This window comes from Lepisma saccharinum, chromosome 4 (genome assembly GCF_977018435.1).
Source record: "Lepisma saccharinum chromosome 4, izLepSacc3.1, whole genome shotgun sequence".
NCBI classification, from domain to species: domain Eukaryota; kingdom Metazoa; phylum Arthropoda; class Insecta; order Zygentoma; family Lepismatidae; genus Lepisma; species Lepisma saccharinum.
In genome coordinates this window covers 31,596,980-31,621,242 of record NC_139232.1, presented here as the reverse complement: position 1 = coordinate 31,621,242, position 24,263 = coordinate 31,596,980, and the positions used below count along the sequence as shown (strand labels likewise).

At 37.7% G+C, this 24,263-nt stretch overlaps 1 protein-coding gene across 4 annotated transcripts in view; it reads left to right on the top strand.

Moving 5' to 3' along the window:
- The window catches only part of LOC145987127 (fibronectin type III domain-containing protein 5), a 364,617-nt gene that overhangs the window by 297,325 nt on the left and 43,029 nt on the right, over window positions 1–24,263 (top strand). For all 4 annotated transcript variants that reach the window (XM_083121619.1, XM_083121617.1, XM_083121618.1 and 1 more), the window contains 3 exons: window positions 368–497; window positions 13,447–13,595; window positions 22,547–22,779. In XM_083121619.1, coding sequence (XP_082977745.1) covers window positions 373–497; window positions 13,447–13,595; window positions 22,547–22,779 — 507 coding nt within the window. In that variant the 5' untranslated portion in view covers window positions 368–372. The remainder of the gene's footprint in view (window positions 1–367; window positions 498–13,446; window positions 13,596–22,546; window positions 22,780–24,263) is intronic.

Genomic DNA, 24,263 nt, shown 5'->3' with positions numbered 1-24,263 from the left:
TTAGGTGTATCGTGTAAAACGCTCAATGTAATCAGTCAAGACTTTGTAAGGGTTTGGTATAATATTTATGTAGTGAGCGTGTGTGTGTAGGTATGTTCCTTGTTTTTTAACTAACAGAGATCTACAAATAACGGATTTAAAACAGATTTTTAGACCACATGCACAAATAAATATTATTACGTTCTTGGTAATGTATTTGCGATTATTTACATAAAACTTGAGAAACATAAGGTGTGTGTACTACGGTTCGCCATGGCGTTGATTCTCAGTTATCTTAAATGTATTGTACGCACTTTTAACATTAAGTAAATTTTCCACTCTTGGAGTATACCATGTGATTTTGTAACTTCTTGTATTGGTTTTCCAGGATCCATGCCAGAGCGTCCAGAAAACATCACCGTCATGTTCCTCAGTCCAACGTCGGTGAAGATCACGTGGTCCACTGCTAGTGACGATGTCGAGCAATATGACGTCGAATATAGGCCAAAACTTGATAGGTGGGTGTGCATATCGTTTGTGTGAACCTTATCGTTACAATCTTCATCCATAGATCAAATAAATAAGATTTGGTGTAACAAAGTCGCTGGATGGTGAAGAGGGACTTACTGGAATACCAATATAAGGTTCCGGTGTTTCCTCTGACTATGGCGGTCTGCTTTCGAAAGTAAGCACATGCTATAGTGCATCCAGTTTGGCTCGGGGCCGAGATAGCGCGTGACTGCAGACAGCGAAGCATGGAGTAGAGTACAGTAGATGCCGGCATTTTCGATCTTTAACCTCTCGCTTATTTTTACACAAATATGTTTACCATACAGAAAATTATATTTATATTGCATAAGGAGTAATAACCTATGTTCAAACTTAATATTATTAGGTTAATGATTGAAGATATTATTTACATGCTTTTGAGCCAATTAAAATTCGAACTTAAGAGGCCTTCTTGAAAGATGTAGGTAATGTGTGAATGCAGTTGGCACTTTGAACAACTCTTATAACACAGGTTAGTAATAATAATAATAATAATAATAACATCAACAGTACCAATAATCTCATGATACCAAGCAGGAATGTTTTAATATTAAAATTAATACATGAATGTTTACTTTCAATTTCCATATTACAAACTTTCGATTTGCCGTTCCGTTAAATTTGATGAGGCCAATATGTAATCTGTTGTTACATCCCGTTAAAAAAAATGTTAAAAATATCCATCAAATATTTAACATTAAAAATAATATCGTCAGTAACTAATGTTATTTTATTGGAAGTACAGAATTAGGCAAATTTTCTATGAAAAAAATGGGAGCCACATGTTCTGTTCTAAAATAAAAGCCACCACCCACAGTCACATGAGGGTACAAAGTTCATCCTCATACATTGTATACATGTAATAGGTGAGTTGAACACACACGCACACAGATATAATATGTGTGTGAAATTGAACTTTTACCACCACCACCCCCAAAAGAAAACGTTCTGATCACTTACTGTTAGCTGTAAAATGGAGATCACCTTTTACACTATGATAAATGATCATTTATTGTTATTTGAACGTCTCGGTTAGGGGTGATCACTTAACCTTAGATATCGCGTCTTGGAGGAAGCGAGCGATTACCCTCCTCTTTCCAATGAAAACTTGCTACTCTTTCGAGAGCTCTTAACCGCTATCTGCAGGAGCACAGATAATAAATGTATTTATAATTTCCTTGTAAGTTAAATATGTATCATCCACAAAACATTTTTCATCTCCATTTTTGTATATTTCTTTGATTTCTGATTATCTACATCACATAATAAGTTGTATGGAATTCAAGAATTAAGTAACGTTGACGTTACTAAACGATGAAAACAGTTTTCGTTATGAGAATCCACTAAGACTGAGTTGTAAATTCCAGGTAGTGTTGGTTTTATTAGAGGTAAACATATCATAATATGCATGCACGACAAGGTCACCTCACTTTCTTCTTTCTCCTACTCTTCAATCCATAAAGATGAGGAAAGCGTTAATGAAAGCTTCGATATTCATCTTTTTGTCTCTCGCTTTCTCTATCTACTTTCGTCTTTCTTTCTGTCTGTCTACCTGTTATTATTAACCCGTTTCTATATTCCTCTCTCTTTCTTTTTCTTTCTATCTGTCCGTCTGTTGTTTTATCTCATTTCTAAAGTTCTTTCTGTCTTCCTCTCTCCCTTTCTTCTTTATTTATGTATCTCTGCATGTCTGTAATTTTATCTCGTTTCTTTCTTTTTCTGTCTTCTTTTTTCTTCATTCATTCTTTCCGTCTGTCTGTCTGTCTCTTATTTTGATATTGTATCTATCTTCCTCTCCCTCTGTCTTCATTCATGCTGTTTCTCTCTCTCTCTCTCTCTTCTCGAATCACCGGAATAAGATATAAAAGAATGCATTTAGATCAGCGAGAACTTTATTTGAATCTCACATAAATGGATTCCGCAAACACATACTTTTAGGATTGGGTTTTTAATGTAGCCATATTCCCAAGAGAAGTACTCTCCTAGGCTGAGATAGTTAAAGGTGAATACATCTGTAACTTCCTCTTGAAAGCCAGGTATACGAGGCTTTTACTGAAACCTTACTGGAAGTAATAAACCGCATTCTGCAAATTATGATCAGCCATCAAAGTCGAAACCAAAATACATGTCTTGGCTTTCTATCGTTCCCAAGGCACAGCTGGATTCTTCCACCTGAGCGTCTTATTCCCGCTGCCATCCAAACGGCATTGTTTAACTACCGTCTCTTGTATAATGTGTAGAAACGAAGAATGCGTATATCTTGGTATGTACAAAATATGAGGCTGATTTTCATCTTGAAGGTGGCTTTATGTAAAATCGCATTGTTTTATAACTTTACTGAAGAGAAAATCCTCCTCTTCAATATGTTATTAAGCCCCTGCCATTCGAGATAAATACTGCAATTTTTACTCAATAACGATTTTGCTCCAAATTATAGACCATGAACATACCATGTACGTAGTTCCATAATTATATCGAATTCACCTTTGATATTTCATGAATATCATTGAAAACCTACCTCGTCGTAGCCTGGCAACTAGATACTGTTTCCACCCAAACAATAGATACTGTTGTTTTCGTGTAACACTGTGCCTTCCTACAGATCCGATTTGTTGATTTATGCACGTGCATAGCAAGGTCATTAGAAATATAGAGGTTGCGTAAATGGATTGTTTTCTTCTTTATGACGGAACGACGGTAGAAGGTTTAATCTATCCATGAAACTAATTTCACATCTACGCGCTAGTGTTGCACTATGCAGTTAGAAAACATGTCAGAGAATTGAACACAATATATTGCACCAACGCGCAATCCATGATGTCGGTTGCTTTCCTCTTCATGAGAAATGAACCCATTTACAGTTTCTGGCTTCAGATAAATTCAATATACTGACGGGTACTTATATCACTGGAAAGCGATGAACTTTTTAGCTTCTTTGGGTCAGAGGAATCACCCTCCTCTCTAATCATCCAAGGATAGCTTTTCACTTTTTCCCAGAATAAAAACTATTGCCCGATGTTTAAAATGACATACAAGATATTTTTGTTTCAATGTTTTACAATATAAACACACCATCTATAATGTAATTTGATGAAATTTAGTAAATCATTTGATTATTTTCATGTAGACCGCGGACTAATCGCAAAAGCCTGTTTGTTATTTCTCCATCGTTTTGTAGCTTAAAGTTGCCGTCCAACCATTTGATGGCGTTAGTGATTTCTACATTAACTTTTTCATAGGGTATGGTAAACATCCCTTGATTAGATATTGTTCCTGCTCAGGTTTTTAATATCTGCATGTTGCTACATTATCGTCTCATCGTTTCACATTCTAGCGATACATTAACATTGCCGCCATTAAAGGCCACTACAAAGTATCCAGAAGAACACTTAGAATAATCTCTGGCGCAGATCGATACGTATCTAACATTCAAATAAGAGAAACATTAGATCAATAAATGCTATTTAATACATGCAAAGCGAAAGGTTGAAATTCTGGGCCAATCATCCTCACCACCGTAATCCGACCATAAATACCATAGGCGAACGAGATCCAAGAAGACTCATTCACAAAATGCCTAGACCTAATTAAGAAAAAAAATTAATGTGTCGGTTATTAATGTAATCAAATGAGAAAGTAAATCAGGCAATGCTACGTCTAGAAAGCACTTGGATAGGTGACCGTCTAATCTACCGAATCAAAACATTTAAATTACTGTCAATTAAAAGTTTACTACATAAAACTCGTCATGTTCGAATTAGATTAAATTAGGCCTATTGTTCCGATTACCTGGTCCTAAGGCAATACGTGGCAATTGAAATATAAGTACACGGTGTTTCAAGATTCCCATACCCAAATGGCCACAACACGTACTAGAAGGCAGGCCAACAAAGTTGCCGAAACTTGAAAATAAAAAGCCATGATAACAAACTCAAAGTGTCACCTTGGAGAAAATACGGGGTTGCATTCAAGTCCAAGATAAGAAGAAGGGTGGTGAATACCAAAAGAGTTTCACCTGCTGAAGTCATCCAATAATAAGTAAAGATGAAACCTGCGCAAAACTAAATTACTAATACATTACTTTATTCACTTATCCAACACACTGAAAATTAGACAGTCATTAGTTAAATAAACATAATTACATTCAATTTCTTGTTCTTGTTTCTGGGAATTTGTTTTTTTTTTCGAACTCTTTAGATTGATGCAATGATGAAGATGAATGGTGATTACTACCGAACGGTATGTAGTAAAAATGTGCTAAATATGTAAATTCATATTTAGATATTTTCACCAAAGTAAGGAGTTAAAGGTGTACTTAAAATGTAAAAAATTAACTTTTTAATAATATAAAGACACTACACGAGGTATATAAAATGCAGTTCGGCATTGTAACTATTACCGTGACTGTCTTGAAGATAAACCAGATAGCCCAGTCAATGATCGACAAAAAAGGCCAATGTCGGAAATAATTCCGTAAAAGCTGAATTTTGGTCAGTTGTTAGAACACTACTAGTAGTGCAAAATCCAAAAAGTCCCGCCCGTCCTCGCGTTGCTTCCCCCCCCCCCCCCCCAATCCACCAAACATCAATTTCGCAGACTCTCAGTTATGGACTTATATCTCAGTAACCAATTGTCATAGATAGGTAATCTTTTATTAGTCTTAATTCTCATTACGTGGACTACAAAAAAAGAGTCTCTTTAATTTTTCGATAATGTTGGTGGTTTTGCCATAATTTAAAAAATAATCCTTAAAAAGTGAATTTCTTCTAGTACTTGCTGAAGTGTTTGCGTTGTAACTTTTGTACAAATTAAATGACAAGAAATTGTTTCGAATAAAAGTTGTAGTATAGTTTAAAAGCTTTAAAACAATAATATGTCTCCAAATGGAGGACAGCACCAAAAAAGTGTGTGTGGATCACAGTCCGGCGGTTAAGTCCGGAATCATTGACTTTTCGATGAAAGCAAGAGACTTGGTAGAATCAATTGTTATACCACTTAAGACATGTTCAGGCGAGTAGCCAATCGCCATCTGCATGCTGATGGCAGCCGCATTGAAAAGAGTCCGCCATATTGGATATTTTTTATTTGATATATCTCGTGAACAGTGACACCTGTTAACTTCAGGATTCTCCAGAAATGCTCCAAATTGTGTAAACTTTCATAATATATCAATAAATGTATATTTGAAAAAAATAGTGGTTATAAACTCATTATAATACGTAAATAACTGCTAGTTAAAAGTCTCAATAATTCTCGAACTATACATTAGTATTGTATATTTGGTAACGTTACGAAATGTTTGTTAGAAGACTAGACGAACTTAATCCTTAAAATACTAATTTTTTTTGTATTTATAAATTTACCTTCAATAATATTTTTAAGACAAATACAATTTATATACAACCAATTTGATTTCTGAAAATATGAATGAACTAAAAAGGCATTCATTGTTATTTATGATACGAAAGTAGTGAAAATTATTTAGAAAATATTTTGCTATGAATTTTTCATAAGTTTGTTTCCCTTCCTTGATCAGGTCTCAAAATCGTATCCTTCACATTCACATAATGTAGTGGAGGCAAGATTTTCCATTCAACACTTGGAACGTCCAGTTCACTGTTAACTTGCCGCGTATTTTAAGATTTCTCTCTAGTTATCACCAGGAAATACATAGTAGTATTGTCAGCCATTGAGGTTTCCAAGGACCAATGTCGCTCTGTACTCCTCCATCAGAAATCACCAGAGCTGGGTTGACAACAAAGACACTTACAAAGATACCAACCCTATGGCTTTAAGTGCTGCAGGTTCTTTCATGATACAGAAATGTTATTATTCTAACATCCTCGTGTTGACAAAAGTGGATCAAAATAATCCATTCTAACCATGTCAAAACAAGTAAAAACTATTGGGATATTTCCCAATAACTGCATGGCCGGATGGCCTTAAGCTCAAAATACTTTTCTCTTCATGATCTTTTATCCTCTCGCATAATATCTATAAAACAAAGTTAAAATTAACAAGAAAATAGTAATTTTGCCTGTAGTATTGTATGGATGTGAAACTTGGTCCATTACATTAAAAGAGGAACATAAGTGAAAAGTATTTGAACATGAAATCCTTAGAAAAATATTTTGACCTAAAAGGGATGAGGGAGGAGACGTGAGTGTAGAAGTTTACACAATTTAGAACTGTATACTTTGTATTCATGTCCAGATACGTATTATTAGAACAATTAAATCAAGAAGACTTAGATGGGCAGTCCATGTGGCACGAATTGGAGAGGAAAGAAGAGTTTACGGGATTCTTGTTGGGAAACGTGATGGTAAGGGACCTGTAGGAAGACCAAGACGAAGTTAGAGGGATAACGTTGAGATAGACCTAAAAGAAATCAGTCAGGATGTAAAAGATTGGATTGATCTTTCCCAGGATAGGTACAGATGGAAGGCTTGTATTGCTGCAGCCAAAAACCTTCAGGTTTAGAAATGCTACAGAGTGAGGGAGTTATTTAAGTTCATAAGCTAAGTACCCTTCATCTTTCAAGATCGGATGAGTAAAGAACTTGCAAGTAAAGAAACTGTTGCTGACATGTTATGAACTAGATGAGTTGTAATCACATTGTGTTGTAACAGCCCTGCGGCTTTTGTTTCTTAATGACTAAATAAGTCGTAATGATGTGACATGGGTTTGACGTCACTCAAATCTGAAACCACTACAGTTCCAATTTTTGCATATTGATATTGAATGTACGTACATATACAGGGTGTTGCAAAATACCTGTTACAACGCTTGGGAGGTGATTCGACAAGTAAAAACAAGGAAAAAATGCCATGTGAAAAAATGTCGAAATCTGCACCGTTTGCGAGTGACAGGCGTGCGAAAATCGCCTCACACCATGTTTATAGCATAATAACTCAAGAAGGAAGAAATATATCAATGTCGGAATAAAATAATACAAACAAAATCGTACCTGGCGAATACAATGGTGCATCAATTGAGGCCCAGTGTAAATTGCGCAAGGGGACTCTCAAAGAAAGTGGGGAATCCCCTGATGGAAAATACAAGAAATTTACTACTATCTTCTACATAATGTTGAGATCGGAATGTAGCCAGTAAAAAATGGCGACGTATGTCCACATGTCCCACTACTGCTGGGACAACGTCCCACACTCGGGAAATAGGAAATTCACTCGAAAATGACGCTATGCCGTCAAATTACGCTCAGATTGATTTCAGCTAATTGATACAGAAAGCCCCACTATAGGCGCTGGGAGTGTAGGTCCCCTGTCACGTATTAGTGTTGGTGGATACTACGTAGAGAGTGTAGTCTACCGTTGTTTTTCCTCTTTTGTTCTGCGTCTCGCAGCGTGGAGTTTAGTCTGGCGTGTGTGTATGGTTGAATTGCGCCAAGGAATAGTGTACGTAGAGTACGTATTCTCGTGTTCTTTCTCGGTTTGCAAAAACTGCGTGGACACCTGTGTGACATTACGTGGGTGCTAATCACGGTAGTTGTGATCCGTCACTCGAAGGGAAAGTGTCCCTGTTGATGGGCAGTTCTCGAACAGGACACTGGTGGAATGCTCTACCCACGAGCTTGCTGGTATGCATCTCGTTTATGGAGAGGCAAACCGAAACAGCCGTGAAGCACGGCGTTCGTATCACGAACGTTTTCCCAATAGGCGGTTACCAGCACATGCACTCTTTCAAAGACTTGATGCTCGACTGCGTGAAACTGGATCTCTACTGCCCCGTAGGTGGGATTGTGGAAGACCCCGCACTGTGCGCACTGTGCAATTTGAAGAGGACGTGTTGGACGCGATACGAGATTGTCCTAACATCAGCACACGTGTCAAATCCACCATAGCAATGTGTTCCGCGTTCTTCAGGAGGAGGGATTGCACCCATTCAAATTGCATAAGGTGCACCACATACTGCCCACAGACTTTCCCCTACGCATGGATTTCTGCCAATGGTACGTGCAACAAACTCTTGCCATTCCAGATTTCCCAAGAAGAGTTTTGTGGACCGATGAGGCAATATTCACCAGGGATAGCCACAACAGACACGTCTGGGATATGGACAATCCGCATGCAATCATTGTGCGCCATCATCAACATAGGTTCGCAGTGAATGTGTGGTGTGGCGTAGTAGGTGACCACTTGATAGGCCCGTACATTTTGCCCTCTACTTTGTGTGGTGGGAATTATCGGGTGTTTCTACATGACGTATTACCTGAACTTTTGGAAAACGTGGCACTGGCAGGTACACAACGTATCTGGTTTCAACACGACGGCGCCCCCGCACATTTCGACCGGGGAGCCAGGGCCTTACTCAACGATATTTTCGGCGATCGTTGGATTGGCAGGGGTGGACCTTTACCGTGGCCACCTCGTTCCCCCGACCTCACACCACTGGATTTCTTTGTATGGGGAGAAATGAAAAGGCTCGTGTATGAAACCCCTGTGGAAAGTGCTGAGGATCTCGTTGCTCGTGTTAGTGCCGCTGCTGGGACAATTGGTGACATGCCAGAGGTATTTGCGCGTACCAGACAATCAGTGCTTCGCCGATGCCATCTTTGTCTTGAAGTCAATAGCGGGCATTTTCAACAACATCTCTGAGTATACCGGTGTTTGTGAGCCCCTATCAGCACCGCATAGTGTCAGTTAGTGAAAGGTGCGAGTGAAGATGCTGGATATCGCTGTACTTCATACCGTCGATCTGCATGTGCGGAGGTTGTGCGCTTCTCAGTGGAATCCCTTCCAGATGTGCTGTACCTGGAAATGTTACATGCCATTGTGTGCGTTTTCTCGCCATTCTCCGTCTTCATTCCTTCGAGGATTACCCACTTTCTTTGGGGAGATCTCTTGTAGTATATGTACAGCCTGACGACATGTGGCCATTGTTTAACTTTTGTTTTTCGTACTGCAAAGTAGTGTGTCAACATTAAGGGATTGAAAACGTTTTTTATGATTTTCCCGTATTTTTTCCATTTGGGATGGTGTCCCAGCAGTAGTGGGACATGCGACAAATTGGTTTCTTTTCTTCTTCGTACCGCAATGTGAACCGTGTACAACAGGAGATTTGCAGTTATTTTCCTATTTCCCGGGTGTGGGACGGTGTCCCAGCAGTAGTGGGGCATGTGGACATACGTCGCCATTTTTTACTGGCTACATTCCGATCTCAACATTATGTAGAAGATAGTAGTAAATTTCTTGTATTTTCCATCAGGGGATTCCCCACTTTCTTTGAGAGTCCCCTTGCGCAATTTACACTGGGCCTCAATTGATGCACCATTGTATTCGCCAGGTACGATTTTGTTTGTATTATTTTATTCCGACATTGATATATTTCTTCCTTCTTGAGTTATTATGCTATAAACATGGTGTGAGGCGATTTTCGCACGCCTGTCACTCGCAAACGGTGCAGATTTCGACATTTTTTCACATGGCATTTTTTCCTTGTTTTTACTTGTCGAATCACCTCCCAAGCGTTGTAACAGGTATTTTGCAACACCCTGTATATTCAAAATATTGAACTGGTTTCAGTGGTTCCCGGCTAGCCACAACTATATGGAGACGATGAGAAGAGGACATCATGTTTCACCTTGAAATGACCGTCTTAAAATGCATGGTGGTGGTCTTACTGGAGGAGCCTAGAAATAAACTCTGAAGCAAACCAAAATTTCTTCTTATTTGGTACAAAGGATTCATTTAGTAAAGCTTGGCATGTGAGGCAATAGCACGTGCCCATCAGACTACCGCATGTGTACTCTACAAACTGCATAAGGATGTATGCCTTGTCAATTGTAACACAGAACCTGACTCAAGATATCTCAATTTGGAAGATTAATGCATGCAAGGAACTAGAAAAGCACAAATCTCTCAGCGTAACAACTTAAATTGAGACAGAACTTCACATTGTTCACCTGGGAAAGAGCCTTCATGAAGTAAACTTATTTTTATACATCAAAACTCTGTGCAATCTGCAGTGGGTTTTTCACGCTCAATACCATTACAACTTAGCATGGGTACTCTGTCCCACGAATCTAGGAAGCAAACAAACGAAAGTAAGTCTCTGCCCAAGAAGAGCTCGAACAAGGATATGTTGCGAGGAAACATGATTGCGTGGACGGGCAAAAGGGACTGCAGTTACCAGTTGCTTGCATCAGCGTGTATTGCTTTGCTCGCTTTCTCCCCTTCTCTTCCGTTATGCGCGACATTGCTCCAGAGCTTCCCAGGAGTATAGGTGTTTGGTGTTGAAAGGGAAATCTTGCCTGAATTATATTATCCAAATGTGAAGGATTTGAATTGAAGACCTGATCAAAATGAGAACCGATGTAATGAGAAATTCATTACAAAATATATTGTAAAACAAATTTTCGTATTTTCATATCATCAATTACAATGAATGATTCTTTCTTTCAAATAATAAAACAATTTAATAGAATTTCAATTACTCCTACTTTCAGAAATCAAATTGGGTTGTACATAAATCGTATTTCTCTTAAGAATGTTTTTAAGGTAAATTTATAAATACAAAAAAAATAGTATTTTAAGGGTGAAGTTCGTCTAAAGTCTTGTAACAAACATTTCGTAACGTTACCAAATATACAATACTACTGTATGGTTCGAGAATTATTAAGACTTTTAACTAGCAGTTATTGACGTAAAGTATTATGAGTTTTTCTACAAAACCACTATTTTTTTTTCAAAAATAGATTTATTGATATTATGAAAGTTTACACTATTTGGAGCATTTCTGAAGAATCCTGAAGTTGACAGGTGTCACTGTTCACGAGATATATCAAATCAAAAATATTCAATATGGCGGACTCTTTTCAATATGGCTGCCATCAGGAAGCAGATGGCGATTGGCTACTCGCCTGAACATGTCTTAAGTGGTATAACAATTGATTCTACCAAGTCTCTTGCTTTCATCGGAAAGTCAATGATTCCGGACTTAATCGCCGGAGTGTGATCCACACACACTTTTTGGTTCTGTCCTCCATTTGGAAACACATTTTATGACGCATCTTTCATTAAAATATATCAAATCTTATATCGTTTTAAAGCTTATAAATTACGCTACAACTTTTATTGTAACAATTTCTTGTCATTTAATTTGTTCAAAAGTTACAAGGTAAAAACTTCAGAAAGTACTCGGAAAAAAATCACATTTTAAAGATTAATTTTTAAATTACGGCAAAACCACCAACATTATCGAAAAATTAAAAAGAATCTTTTTTGTATCCCATCTAATGAGGAGTAAGACTAAAAAAAGATTACCTGTGTGTAACCATTGGTTACTGAGATATAGGTCCATGACTGAGAGTCTGCGAAATTGATGTTTGGGGGGGCTTGGGAGGAAGTACCGCAAGGAGGGGCGGGGACCTTTTGGAATTTGCACTACTAGTAGTGTTCTAGCAACTGACCAAAATTCAGCTTTTGCGGAATTATTCGCGACATGAAACCTTTTTAGACTGGGCTAAGAAGCGAATCGTTGCTTCGTTTCTAACAACCAGGAGCCAATGTTAGCCCTCATTCTCTATTATTGAAAACAATTGTAAATAAACAGGAATTTCAAGTGTTTCACAAAAGCAAAAGCAAACAGTTGGGAGATTTTAATAAATATATACGTATATTGTTCGTATGGCAGAAAACTTTTGTAATACCGCGATTGGAGTAAAATGGTCGTAAACTTTCGTTTGTTTAACGTCGCTTCGGAGTTTGTCAACTATTCGCAAGAAATTCAACCAACTATTTCGGTCACACGAGGACATGTAGTTATTGCGCAAATATTGAGAACCCTATATGTTGCGAAATGTTCTTAAATATGGAAATAATATGTAAAAATAACTAAAATATGTAAAATACGAGCCAAAATTTAAAATATGTACTAATATGGAAAATAAAAACTGATTTTTTCGAGACTACATGCGATGATGAGCAAAGATAACACAAAATATAACTGATTTCAGCTTCATACATAAATATGTATTTACATATAAATCCGTTCCCTTGTGATTAGATGCGGGAGAAGAGAAACGCAACGAAAGACTCAAGGCCTGGTCGACATCTTGACAGATATCAGAGAAGAAAGAATAAAGGAAAATATCAGTTTAAATATAAACTTACAACTGATTTTTGAGCTTCCATCGTTTACCGTCTTTATTCGATCTAGCTATGTTGCTCTAATTCTGATTGCTGTGCAATTTCTTGTACATTATTGCATTTTAAAGCATGTCTTGCTTTGGAATAGATGTCACCTTGTAATCAAGGTGTTCCCTGTTCTCTCCCCAGTGGAGGGACTTATTATTATACACATTAGTTTCGTCAAGTCCCGATTAGCCTCATAATGTTAACTTGTAACAAACGTGTGCATATACAGTATATGTTGAAGCGTCGAACAAGACGATACAACAACAAATAGTTCATTATTAATATTCCAACACCCCTCCTGCCACTCTGGTAATATTTTACAGAAAGTCTTAATTCATAATCTTTAAATTTACCTTTACACACTATTCTCGAGAATAGGGCCAATGGTATTTCTGTTCTCCAATAGCATAAGATAGCAGGAAAATGTCAAGGATATGCTTGTCTGATTGACTGTTCCATCCACCTGCTGTGATGTATAGGGAGCATACGGCTGTGAGAGCCAATCACGTATAGCTCAGCTGGATGCGGCCGAAGCTAGAAGAGAGAACTGGTACTGCTGCTGCTGCTGTCGTAATTAAAAAATATATATATAAGGGTGGCCAAGAAAGATAACCGAAGATATTAAGTAGTCAGTATTTCGGTTATGTTTTGCGACCAACCTGTATTTAAAGCAAGTCGATTTTAATTGTTTTGATTTTCAGTGATGTGCCGATAAAGTAAAATATCGAATTTATCATGCAAGTTTCTTTATTTCTTTTTTCAGATCCTACCCCTTCCTATCTATTGTGACGTGTACAAGAGGATCGGTGACGCTAGACAAACTAAGGCCGTCGACGGGATACGAACTGACCGTGACGTCCGTAGGGAAAGGACGAAGAACCAGGAGTAAAACCGTGACTTTTAGAACGTTAGGTAAGGCTACGTGCAGTAGTTTCAATAGCGTGACTGTAGGGAGTTGATGAACAAGTTTATCCTGCAAATTGAAGGACTGGGGGAAAAAAAGTTGGCCGCGGTGGCTCAGTCGGTAAAGCGTCTAAAGGTCCCGGGTTCGATCCCCGGCCGGTTCAAATCCGGGAACTTTTCTAACGATGGAAGCGGCCCCGGCGCCCACCCAGCGTCGAATAACATGGGTACCTGGGGGTAAAGGCGGTCAGGGGCGTGATGCTGATCACATCACCACCACTCACGACCGGTTCAAGAAAGTGTGAGGCGTTACCCCCACACTCCCTATACGCCTTCATGGCGTGGTGCTAAGCACAGAGGAACACTTTACCTTTTTACCTTTTACACATAGCCATTCTAAAGTAGCATATTTCAGTAGCTACTTCTCATGACGTAGAGCATGGAGGAACTTAGTTATCGATTACGCTCGGCTGTAGATAAAGGCAGGCAACGCACACGCTTCTTGCGTGAGGTCCTTCTTGAACTCTACCTAATGCGACATGTGATTCCATCATCCACTTCCCTTCTCGCCCTCTGCACTTCGTAGTACAGCCGCCATACATGCATGCCGTTGCCTTTCAAGCACAAACGAGATTTAAAGGGTAAAGCGCCTTGTACAGTCACGGACACTTCTGGGTTGTAACGATTCCACTGAGAGTCAGTGATATTGTTACAAGCCAGAAGTGTCCGTGACGTAGGTCCACGATCCAATGAATCACGAACAAGTCGTTGAATTGAACGCTCAAAAGGAAATGACGCCAGAGATCACGTCATTTTTTCATTGGATGTAAGGTTAGGTCCAAGAATTTATATTTAGGAAGGTTCTAAATAACACCATCCAAGGAATACTGTCGACCAATCAGAACACATGCTATTGAAATCGATTATCGAAAAGATGCATTGAGGTACAGAATGGTATTTATTTATATTCTGTGGTGAAGAGAAAGCATCAACAAGGGGCCCGTTCCGAAAGTCGCACGAGTTTAACGCGTTAAACGAGTTATGGTAACTGACCGTTCCATAAGTGCTTCCGTGCGTTTCGTGAGTTTCATTATGCTGTCCCAAAAGTCGCATTCCGTGCGTTTCGTGCAAGAACGAGATTCACCAAACGCACGGGCCAGGATGCTGGTTTGTTCCGTGAAAATCGTCTGCTCCTTGCAGACAAAGCGCGTGCTAATGGATTCAAACTGCACTAGTTCGGAAAATGTATTATAATTTTAACAGATAGCGATATGAAGCAACATGCACAAGATAAGTATGCCTTGATCGTTCTTAGAATGTGATTAAAATGAGTAACAGTGGCCATAATAGAGTTTATTTTTGCCATAAGGACATTCCTTCCGCTGACGCCATGCGGAAACTTTCTCTAAACAAAACGCTGCGCCTGCGCTTTCGCCTAGTGTGTCCCATAAGTCCGTAAAATAACTGGTTTCACCAGATTCACGAGCCTAGTTATTTTCGTTGAATGCGTTCGTTTCGTTAAGACTTTCGGAACGCACCCATTGTAAGGTGGGAAGGGAAGGGAAGTGTGAACACGTGTTTGGGACTTGCGAGAAAAGAAAGGACGAGCAGTGGAACATTTTGTACCAATTTAATCTCAATTATACAAAAAAAAGAATAATAATAATTCTACAGCAGTGAGTAATGTGATTATAAAGACGGCATCCAACGGTGAAACGCAATATTTTGTGTTGACCTTAAATTGAAGTTTAGATAAACACAATGAAAAACAACTACAGTATGTAACATTCTTATTCGTACACACGGATTTTCAAAGAAAATGCTTTAATATCTGAAAGGAAATACATTCTTTTGAAATTGTTTCTTTACAATTCAATAACTAATATCATTAAGAACATAAACTCTTACCCAAATTCTGTATAACCAATGACAATAATAAATTAAATTAAACTGAAAGAGAAACATGCTATTTTTTGTACAACTTTTCTATTCGTACACTTAATAATATAAAAGAGAAAAAGTATATTCAGAGCAAATTGACTGACAGTTCTAATACTTTGATGCGTATCCTTTGGCTTTAATTACTACTTGACACCTGTTCTTCATAGAATTAACCAATTTCCGACATGTTTCAGAACTTATTTTATTCCACTTGGCTCGCACAACAGTTTTCAACTCTTGTTTGGATTTGACGCCTGCTTTATGTACTCGCCTCTACAAAATTGCCCATAAATGCTCAATGGGATTTCAGTCTGGACTTTGAGCTGGTGTTTGTAGTAGTTTGGGCGCATTCCATATAGCCAATTCATGTTAACTCGCGCCTTATGCTTACTGTCATTGTCTTGTTGGAATCTGTAGATAGGTGGCATGTCCATTTTTGGGCACTCTGCTTTACATTGTTCTTCAATATGTCCAAATAGACATATGCATCCATGATACCATCAATAAACTGGATAGTACCAACACCTTTGGACGACATACAGCCCTAAATCATTAATGTCCCACCACCGTGTTTAACTGTTGGAACTGTGTTAATGTGATCATTGTCTTTATTTGATTTTCTCCAGACCCTATTTATCCCATTTGACCCGTATATATTAATCTTGGACTCGTCTGACTATATGACACTATCCCAAAATTCCTGGTCCTTGTGGATGTGCACCTTATTTACATACGGCCTCTTTCGTGGTATTCTGCCATGATATCCATACTTCCGCAAGGCACGTCGCACAGTTTGATCGGACATCATCTTGCCAGCAACATTTTTTACGAACGGTCGTAACTGAGGAACACTTAGTCGGGGGTTTTCTCGCACTCTTTTTAAAATAAAGCGTTCAACACGTTTATTCAACCTTCTCTCTTTTGGTTTTTTCGGCACATTCTGTGTTGAAGCTTCCTCTCTAAATTTGTTTACTATGTATTGCGCGCCTGCAAGTTCAAACTTGTTACGAAGTTGCAAACTGCACGAAATCGCCCGAATAGCGGTGGCGCTGTATGCTAGGAAGATTGAAACTCTTGCCTATAACAATGTTGCACGAAAAAGCGAGTTTTTCTCTTTTCACACAAATTATATGCTCTGTTTATACACTTTGAACATACATTTTTATTGACATTTGTTGGTGAAACCTTCATTAACATTAATTTCCAGGTACATATGAAAATGATTATATTTAATAGTAGATATGACATTTTTTCTCGGAAATTCTATGTGTACGAATAACAATGTTACATACTGTATCTGTATATCTGTGTAAATGAGATTTTTATAAAATTATTTTGTTGTGTTCACATTGTTTTCCTAGTATCTCAGATTACATTTAGACTATTAATATCGAGAAAATTACATCTACATCGCACTTCTTTCGAATTTCTAACGTGCGCTACTTCTTTCTATGGAACTTAAATTACAGCTAATCACTAGTCTATTTATTGCTTTTCATAACGTACACACTGCCACGCTCTGGTAAAATGTTAACTTGTCCAATTTTTCTTTGATCGTGTAACATGTGCAATTTCAGACCATCCAAGATTTAGCGAATTTCACTGTTAAATGACTTTCAATTGCGTTCAATTCAATTACTTGTACATGATTTATTTTATCGTGTACAAACAGCTTTACAGATGTTTGCCAGACCCTACTAAATTTATTTTCATGTAATTTAATATTTTCCAAGTCGTCCGGCGTCGACGTGCCTCGGATAGTTCTTGAATTTACATTTAAAGTCCACCGTATGCACCGATAAGCTAATCCGGACTGGACCTACAGTTTAAAGTGGGATCAGAACCACTACACGCCTCCACCGAATATCGAACCTGGGACCCCTTTATTACGAGGCGATGACGTCATCACAACGATATCGGTGAGGCCAATGAAACATGTGTGAGTTTCAACAACCCCACTGATTCTAAAGTTAGAAGTTAAGATTAGAATCAGTGGATGAAGTGATTCTATTAACAATATACGAACAAAGGGTTCAAAAATTGTAAAGCTAAATATTCCTTCCAAGGCTGTTCCTAATCGTCATTATCTAAAAACTGCTGGCATTCTCTTTTGTTTCAAATTGCCCATTAGCTAAGAGCTGTTAGATTTCTATTTGCATTATTTCAAATCGACCGTAGTTAAGAACTGCTAACCGTCGCTATTCTACATCCATAAGTTAATCGTGACGTTGAAAGTTAATTATTGATTGGTGACAGTTGGGGAAAAGATAATGAAACGTCCATGTTTGCCAAAAATTAGGCCAGAGAACATCTTGCTTTGTAGTGTGCTACGCTGCTACGATGGCTATTTTAAGATTTTCATATTTTGTTCTTTTGTAATTTGGACGTTTTCTCGATGATTGTTCGAGATATTTGTGACAATTACATGTCCTTGAACAGAAGGTCATATACGAGTAATATATTTTGGCTTGGAAGTATTATGACTCGATTTCTCTTTCTTATGTGGATAATGTCAATAAATATGAAGATTACCATCTGATAGCTTATTGTTTGATTCCATTATCCCTTAGCTTGAGGAATATGTATGTAAGTAAATGCTATCTGTCCTTGATTATTCAGATAAGGAAATGCATTGAAGCAAGTAACTGTACAGGGTACACCATGCAATTCCTAACTCAGCAAATAATATTGTTGTTATTAGGAACGTTTCATGCAAGTAAGAAATAAGACTGTTTGTCGCCTGAAACGGTCAATAAAGCAAACTATTGGGAAAAAGGCAATAACATCAAACTGTTTTCATGTTCTAATTATGGTTTACGTGTTTAAGTGGAACAGAGTTGAGCATGAAAGAAACGTCACATTCCAGCCAGTAGCAGACCTGGAATATCATTTACGGAAAAGCTGAACCAAACTAGAGCCAACTTCACACTTTGCCTACTAGGCTGTGTCGAAAAAAGGTCCTTTTCTTGGAGATACAAAAACCTACAGAGTGCATACGTTGCACAATAGTACCAAAGCATCTCACCAAATGTATTCCATTTTGAAGGAATTCCAGCCGAGTCTCACGTGGGAGATTTTTGTCATAATTTTTTACAAGATAGAAAAATTCTAAGTTGCATATGTTCAGTTTTCATTGCAAAAATAGGTACATTGTTTATATAAAACAAATTAATAAATAAATATGATTACATACACACATACATTAATTAGATATATGTATACAAGGTACGAATAAGAACACCCGTAAAAATCCCGATACATGATACAGAACGGGGGGAAATTTGTTGGAGTGTGTTACCAACAGAGTGATCATCTTAAAATACACAATATTGGATTCAAATCAAATTTCTCAAACACGGCAGAGGTACTAAGCTATTTTCTCTGGTTTAGTGTATTAATTAGTTTTTGCTGAAAGTGGGAATTCTTATGAATGGGTTGTTGATCTTGAAGTGTGTAACTGGCCGATTCACAATTTATCTGCTTCGCAATCTTTCCCATTGCCTGTTATGGTATTTTCTTAAAACTTATCAAACTGTTATCGGGTTACCAGCCAGGTTAAGGCGATGTTGGCTTCCAATGTTTTGAGAGCATACATTGCTCTCATCTTCAGGGAAAATATAAATGGAGACCAGTGTAGGGTTAAATATATAGTTATGATGGGGCGGAGTTTGGACTCTGTCTTCCTATTGGCTTGCTCTGGATCACAGACCAGGATCTCTCCTTATTTAGTGTTGGATTTTTTTTACCTGTTTCTAAGAATTAACCCCGCCACCATTTCCACTAACCATGATACCGACGAATTATTTATATATATATATATATATATATATATATATATATATATATATATATATATATATATATATATTTTTTTTTCAATTTCAAGCGCTGTAATTACAGGAGCTTTCCTATATTTCAATGCTCGAACTTCATGATCTGAATTGCAATTCGCAAAACTTAAAATTATTGTTTGAAAGTTTACCTGCAGGAGTTTATAACAATTATAATTTATTTTCAATAGAAATACCGGGTGTCCCACGTGAAACCAGCTCACGTGCCTTTCCATGTAGAACAGGATATTTATCCATACTCGTTCACATGTGAACCTTTGAACCTTGATACTTTCTACTAGCAGTGTCTTCGTCTTCTTTCTTTTTGACTCGTTTACATTATCTAAAGGTTTAAGCAACACAATGTCGATGTATGCATAAATCTGGTCATTTTGATGATATAGTGTTTGAAAACATAAAACCTTCGCTATGCAAGGCTTTGGATGGCCGACAACTATTTCCAGTGGAGTTGTTGAGGAAGTTTGCGGCCTTAATTTTCGGCGAAATGAATTGGAAAGGAAAGATATTAGGCTAAAACATCGAAGATCTTAGGAATTGCTATAACAATGCAAACAGTGTTTGCATTGTATCTTAACTATTGCTTATTTTTCTCCAATACAGAAGCTAAATGAAACGAAAAATAAAATAATGGGGGGGAAAAAGCGTACCTCAGGCGGTATCCACAAATTCTCCAAACATTTAACAGTTGCTGCCAACTGTTGACAGTTTCTTTCGGAAGGCGCAAGTGCTCCGATTTCCATTTTCCCTCCTTGGTTTCTCTCGGCTCCTTCGGTAGAGCTACAACACAGGAAAAATACAGCAGAGGGAGTTCGCAGAGTCTGATGTGCGACGGGTTCTCGCTGCCTAATATGGTGAGCTTTTCTTGTCAACAGTCGGAGGAAATTGGTAAATTTGAAGCATTGTGAATATTTTATGAACCAAGAAAGCTGCTTTGTTAAAATAAGTATCTTCAAATATAGTGTTTTATAAAGCAGAAAAGAAAACAAATTGAAGTTCTTCCGTTTTCAGTTCGGGGCTCGTGTGCTCCGTGAACTACCATCAGGCGACTCTTCTGGGAGGAGAGGGGGGATTTTAGAAAAGATCGTTGGTCGGAAGGTGGGATTTCTTACCCTGGATGTGACAACCAACGGAATGGTAGTATTGGAGCTGGATGTACAATTGTAGAGTTGTAATGTTATGGTCCAAAGTAACGGGAAAAAATTCAAAACCCCTCTCTCCTTGACCCGACAATCATCAGTACAGTCGCTTACAGAGAAAGGGTGTCACACGACAAACAGCTTCGTGCTTATTGCTTGCATTCAATTATCAAAAGTATTCGAATAGTACAGTATTTCCAAATTAACGATGGTTTCCATTTTTTTAATTGTCTTATACCATAACCACTAAACGGCCATGATTTGAAGTGATTTATATTAATGATAATCTATGTTTAGAAAATAATATATTTATAAGTTAAATGATACATATTAAGAATGATTTTTATAATGAAGAACATATCTGAATGTGAATTAACTTAAAAAGGACATTTTTCTCATCAAGGCTGCAGTTCGAAAAAGTCAGAACGCATGGCTCGAGGGGAGTTCATGCCCCCCCCCCTCCTTGGGAACGAGCCTTATAGAATCTAGGATCGAGATCTCGTATGTAACAGTCAGAGGATGTTAGCAACAAAAATGCTCTTCAAAGTGAAAGCATATTGTGAACATCCTTTCAACAATGTGATAAAAGTATGATACACTTGTATGAATGAGGTAAAATAACGAACGCAAACAATGTTATTTGGATACAATTATACAATTCGTTTTCTCAAGAATAACAGGATGTCCTGCGGATGTCTTCACGGCCTGCTTTGTCATTAGATCTGGATAATATTAATTTCCCTCGGTATTCACTCAGATCGGAATATTTTAATCAATGGCAAAGTTTTTATTTCATGTTCATAGATGGATCTAAAAGTGAGGTAGGAGTTGGATGTGCAGTGTACGTACGACCCACAACAGAAAACAGACCTATTCTATTTTTTCGGCTTCCACAAGATTGTTCGATATTTTCCTCAATCTTACGCAATTTACCAAACTTTAATACATGTCCAAAAATTAAATTTGACAAAGTTCCAAATATTGACCGACTCGCAAAGTGTATTACAGGCGCTTAAATTCTCTTACAAAAATATTTATAAATTATCCCCGTATATTATAAATTGTATTCAATTAGTTCAAACAATACAAGAACTGGAAAAATCATCGAGTTTACTTGAGGTGAATAATAATATTACCAGCAATTCCCTTGTTGATGAGTGTACAAAGAAAGCAGCGTGTCTTCCAAATATTACGAACTTATCATTATACTACACTGATCTTCTCTCTAGAGTAAGAAAGATAATTTTGAATGAATGGTTTGATTGATATCGAAATGAACTTGTAAGAGTTGGAGAATCATACAGATCATTTGCTGAATTCAAGCCACACAAACCATGATTTTATCATGTTAGTGGTATGTTAATTAATAGACTGATATCGGGTCATTCATGTACTTGGCAATATTTATTCACAATTGGAATAACGAGCAATAAGAGATGTGAATGTGGCTGGGAAAGTGCAGACGCACAACATATAATACTGGAACAAAATATAATAGAGAACAATCTTATATAAAACTTTAAGGTTCAGTTTCCAATAAATTTGTCAAGTTTCGTTGTTTATCCAGACGTTCGGATGGCTTATAGTTTGTTAACATTTTTTAGAAAGAGGTGTAACATACAATTGTAAATGAGGACGCTTTTTTTTTGTATCTAATGTCTGTGAAAGAGGGGGGAAAAGACTGATTATTTTAATTTAGAAGCAATTATGTAATATTGTAATGGACAAAAAAGGCTTAAAAGCTGTTATGTCCAAAACAAGAGAATGAATGAATGAATAACAGTCAACTCATAAACTATAGAATGCACAGAAATGCATCTAAAGCAAAGAAGATTTGAGTACGATAACCTTGACGATAGTGAGTTCTTTATGTACAATATTGATATATACTCTTGATATATTTTATGTCTCAAAAAAATGTATGTGCGCTTCTATAATTGTAGTGTCAAAAGGGTTAGTAATTCTTCTGATTGGTAGTACTGTAGTAGCTTTTTAAAAATTGTCTCATTATTAATTTTATTGTCATTTTCAGACGAAAATCCGAGAAGCGAGCGACACCAGTCGAACGAGAAGTTCCAAGTCCGCGGAGTGGAAGTTGGGATCGTAATTCTCGTCCTGCTCGTATGGATCGCTGCCATCGTTCTCTTCTTCAACCGATGGGGCAAGATTCGAATGCTCTTGCCCTACCAGCCGGATTACAAGGAGCAACTCAAAGTGACTTCCACCTGCGGACCAAACCACCAAGCGGGACAGGCGTGTCCTCAGGTTGGTACCCTTCGACACTTACTCATTTACTTAGCTACTGCTTTTATTCTCAAAAAAGCACCTAAATGTAGTATAAAGAATTTGCAAGAGTACAAAAGTTGGTCTCACATTACCAGAAAATGTGTTCTAGCATCCACTCGACTCGTAGTACCTTCGCGCTGTCTATTAGTGTATCATTCATCCTCACCGTCGCCGTTAAATAACAAGCGACATTTTGTAGCCGAACAAATGAATTCAAGAAATGGGATGTAAGGGATGCTCCTTCCACATAGTGCACCCAATAGTCAACCTCACTTCCACGTAGTACACCCTGGACTGCAGACTAACGAGGCTCTGGCGACTGGCCCCAAGGCCAGTATAATTTTGTTTGTGTTGTTCTGTGTGTTGTCCTTATTTGTGCTGAGTGCTCCTTTACAGCCTCAGCTTTTAACGAAAGTCAGAATATTTTAATGTTTTATATTTTATGATTTTAGTTATGCAGCGTTAGAGTTGTTCTGTGTAACGATAAGGGGCTGGACCCCGTATAGTGTGACGGGTACAAAATAGCCTTAGTGCTGACACACCCACAATTTTAAATTCAAAATCAAATCAAATCAAATTCAAGAAATATGCAACGACATATTACATGTCCATGCAGAACTTGCATAATAGATTTCTACTTACTTCACAGATCCAGTTAAAATTTAAATCTGGAATAGAAACTAGAATTTCTCCATCAAGCAGGTTAATGCGAGCTCCTAAATTACTCTAAGATATACGCTTTCTCTAAACAAAGCAGCACTTCTATAATTGCAAAAATTCGTCACTTTTTACAGATTCAAGGAAATTAAAAGCAAGTCGAGACGGTGGCCACAATTAATTAAAGTTGTTCTCTGGAGCCCTTTCGAAACAACGAATTTTGCTTTAACTTCGAATAGCGGCTATGGAGACCATGGGGAAACGAATGCTTGCAAGTTCCACGTTTCACCTGGTGAAAATGTGTCGCTGAAATCTGCCATATTTCTTACATCCCGGGACACGCTTTGTGTGACCATTGATCACACTGACTTACTCTTCCAAAGGGTTATTCCCGTTGACAGGGCGCATATTGAACACTGCTGTACCGACATAAACTCAAATTATTTGCTGTTTTTACTTCAGCGCCTCATTTACACCTGGTGGTGAAAATTTGAACTGTTTTTGTCGTCGGCATTTGCTTCACCATGGTCTCTATTGCCTCTATATCTATATCTTACTCCCTTGGTTCGAATGGACTCCAACTTTGGGCAACTTTAATTGTGGCCAATCATCTAGCTCTTGATCAAGTTTTAGATGCGAAATTTGGGCTACCGTTTGTAATTTTCTTTTATAGGTTTGTTTTCCCACGTATTACTTTTTTAAGACACTTAAGAACAAGGTAGTACATAATTAATGTCATGTTTTGTTAAAGTAGTTACACAACTGAGCTCACCCGTACACGAATGGTTAGAGCTCTACCTTTGGTG